Source organism: Glycine max, chromosome 11 (genome assembly GCF_000004515.6).
Source record: "Glycine max cultivar Williams 82 chromosome 11, Glycine_max_v4.0, whole genome shotgun sequence".
Taxonomy (NCBI): domain Eukaryota; kingdom Viridiplantae; phylum Streptophyta; class Magnoliopsida; order Fabales; family Fabaceae; genus Glycine; species Glycine max.
In genome coordinates this window covers 3224554-3228293 of record NC_038247.2, presented here as the reverse complement: position 1 = coordinate 3228293, position 3740 = coordinate 3224554, and the positions used below count along the sequence as shown (strand labels likewise).

Genomic DNA, 3740 nt, shown 5'->3' with positions numbered 1-3740 from the left:
TTTTAAAAAAGAAAAAAAAGACATCAACTTGTCGCTATTATAACCAGAATGATTGTATACAGAAGTAACAGAACATAAAACGACATGAGAAACAAATTTAAATGAATGCCCACTATTTAGCATCTATCAAACCGGAACCTTTTTCACAACATGGAAACAGAGAAGAAAGAGGTGATCTTTAAGTCAAAGCCTCTCAAAAAGCCCTCTTTGATGAGGGGAAAAAGAACTACTGAGATTTGAAAATGCTATTCTGGTGTAGGGTAACGTAGCCGACCAATCAACTACGCAAAAAAGCAACAGAAAAAATAAAACACTTTGGCATCATGTGTTGTTTCTGTTGAAACTCCCCACACCTCACAGCAGAATGAACAAATCCATGTAAGTCCTATGCAAACAGATACTCGCAGGCCCTTGATATGTAACTCCAGAATCCACATCATGGACGAAAAAGGAAAAATAAAGCACTGCGATAAAAATCATTATTGACCAAACTTATTCCTCTAATCTAATCACAACCATCACTGGCTTAAATTCCTTGAACTAGTTATTATGTGATCAAATGAACTGCTTCAACGCCTGTCGTAGCCTTCCTAGGAGATCCTTTGCTGTCATGCAGTTTTCCTTGTTCATCTGTAACAAAAAGCAAATACTATGTTGGTGAGAAATTAAGTAGCAGAGAAAAGAAATTCGGCAATCAAATTAAATATAATTAACTAATAACTACATACATGCATGAGAATTGTTAATAATCGTTTACCTGAGCAATAATAGTTACATCAGTATTGTTATTGCCGAAGGGCAAAAAGCTGCTACTCTGGACAATGAAGTGAAGCTTTTCTAACTCGCTGAGTATCATTGCAGCATGTCCACTGTGTTTGTCGCATTGAGTTCTGATGAGTACGTCTTTCCCAGAAACTCTGACTTCGATTTCTGGGAGTGAATGCTCGCAGTGGCTGTCAGAATTTTCATCATCAGCAAAGAGAATAGATCTTTTCACCAGCACTCTCGACCCTGCTGTTCTCTTCGCTGCTTGCTCCTCCAGAGTTTGCACACGTTCTTGTAGTTGTTTCACATACTTTATAGCATCTCCCAAAACAGAAGCCTTATCCATCTGTGCATGCAACCATATATATAACTTAGTTACACATTTAGTTATAGTTTATTGAACATAGGTTAAGTTTTCAATCGTGAGTGCTGATCATATATATAAATAAATAAATTGTAACTGAGGTGCATCATGCATGAGAATTGAGATTAACAGAGAAATTATTAACGTGAGATCAGTACCTTCTTGAGGCCAGGGAGGATGGCGGAAAGAGCAATGAACCTCTGGCTGAGCTTTTCCCTCCGTTTTCTTTCAGCTATTACGTGCTCTTGAGCTTGGATTGGGTTCCTAGAGGTTATTCCAACCTGATTCGTATCAGAACTTAGGAATGTTTTGTCCACATACGAACCGTGAGAAACGAAAGCTGCAAAATCCATGTTCCCACTAGACGCTTTCTCGATTTTCGGCTTCACATCGAAGTCCAGGTTTCGATGAAATTGCAGGGAAGAAGCATCTGATGGGGCATTGAAGTGGTCAAAGGAAATAACTTGGGAGGATGAAGAGGCAGAAACCTTGTGGGAAATTATGTCACTGGCACAAGTGTTGGAGGTATTGAATGTCTTGAGCCTCTTGGTTGGTCTTGCAGGGACAAAAGACTGATCAGGACTTTCAGCAGGGAAACAATTTGGTGTGCTTTCGGAGTTGAACTGATAAGAGGAGTTGCTCTCTGGGGACCCGGAGAAAGACTCGAAGTCAAAGTCATCGAGTGGACATGCAAATGAATCCATCGGGTATTGATCAAACAAGGTTGGATCCTCAATTCCCTGTTAAAAAAATCAGATTAATGTTAATTTCTCGGTTTATATATCTAGTTTTTTGCTTCAAATCTTCTGATCAGTATGCATGCTTACAAGTTCAGGCAAGTAGTAGTGGTTCGCAATTTCCATCATCTTTCTTGAATATTACTACTAATTTGATGTGATGTAGTGTAGGGCACTGAAAGAGAGTCAAGCAAGACATCAGTTAATTGAGGGATTGAGAAACGAGATTTCCAAATTGTTAAATGGGGAACTAAAAACGATGTGCATATGCATGAGAGGACTAGTAAATTGAACTTTAATCGATAAAATGGCCAAAAAAATAAACTAGAGCACTGAAATTATTAGTACTACTTATTTCAGTTATTTGAAAGCTTCAAGTATTTGTTAACTTTGGGTTGAGGAGATCATGATTAATGAAGAGACTGGGACATGATAATTGAAGAAAACACAAACACAGGTATTAGAGGATGGAAAGGAGATTGAGAGCATCGGCTACCTTGACTGGAAAATTAGAAGACTGATGGAGACGATGAAGATTGAAGAGAGAGATTAATTTTATAAAGTTTGAAGATGAGAAGAGCAATGTTGGCAAAATTTTAGATATATAGGGGCACCATACACGCTTCATACCCGGGTCAATAGGAGCACGTGTGAAAATGTCCCATTTTCTTTCTTTCCGAGTCAGTTGGTGACTTTTGAATGCGGCTGATCCCTGTCTTCACTCACAAACTTCTGGTCAAACTATGGGTTCTTGGGTATTCTTCGTTTAGATCATACGCCTCTTTTTGGAACATTTTAGCACGTCTATCATTTTGAGAATTTAAGGTTTACTTTTACTTTCTGCTAATCAAGGCTCAAAATTTGTTGGATCAGTGAGTTGAGATCCATGATAAGATATGCAGGTTGTCACATAGTCATTGTTATGACTGTCACGTCAATAAATATATAGCACGCAAACCGATAATTAGTCCAGAAAAAATAAATGAAAATGAAACTAAGAAAGCATGAGTTGAGTTAATTTGTAAATATCAATGATATACACACATTTCTTAATTTTACATATCCTTCACAGAAAGTAAAATGAGTAACGTAATACAGTTTCACCCATTGATGCCTGTAGGGTTGTACAAAAGTCTCATTTTGTAATTTTTGTTTTAGCACACAGATTAATTTCATTTTCATTAAAGTTTTATTTTTCTGCATAACACACAAAAAATTTTAAAAAATTCCAAAACCAATGTCAACACAAGATGCGAATGGCAGATCCCGAAATTTTTGTTAATGGAGACAAGAAATAACTTATAATATTATCATTAATTATCACAAAATACGTATCATGCTAAAAAAAATCCAAAATAGTTATGTCTTTACAAATTACAATTATCTTTGATGTATTTTAATACTTTAAAAAAAATTATGATCTTTTTATTGTTAATATTATAAAAAAAATTAAAGAGATAAAAGAAATAAAATTAATATTAATTTATTCTCTCATTTTTATTTCTTATATTTTTTTGCATTTATTTTTAAAAAATTCATCTTATCGAAATAATATCTATTTTTCCAGGGAACGTACCATTTTTCTTATAACACATATACAAATAAAAAAAATCTTATGAGACAATTGCCCTGCACCCTATAATCAGGATCCGCCCGTGATGCCGGACTTCAAAGTTTCACTCTCAATGCTTTAAATTAAAGGTAAAATTTTAATATTATTTATTATTGTTAAATGAATATTTTTTAAAAATTTATTATTAATGTGTGTGTCGTATTTTCCTCAAATTGTAGCTAACATTCCTTTTTTTTTTTTTAGGTTACTTTTACCCCTCTTTTATTAACGGTTTTAACTAATATTATGTGAGCAGATAAAT

The 3740-nt window shown here is 34.8% G+C and overlaps 1 protein-coding gene across 1 annotated transcript; it reads right to left on the bottom strand.

Moving 5' to 3' along the window:
• On the bottom strand, positions 1-2446 carry LOC100791810 (transcription factor bHLH25). Its single transcript, XM_003538734.4, has 5 exons — positions 2363-2446; positions 1957-2041; positions 1288-1869; positions 758-1111; positions 1-630 (listed from the first exon to the last, which is right to left on the bottom strand). Exons 2-5 carry the CDS (start codon positions 1993-1995, stop codon positions 556-558), a joined length of 1050 nt encoding a protein of 349 aa, XP_003538782.1. The 5' UTR covers positions 1996-2041; positions 2363-2446; the 3' UTR covers positions 1-555.
• Between the last annotated feature and the right edge of the window lie 1294 nt (positions 2447-3740).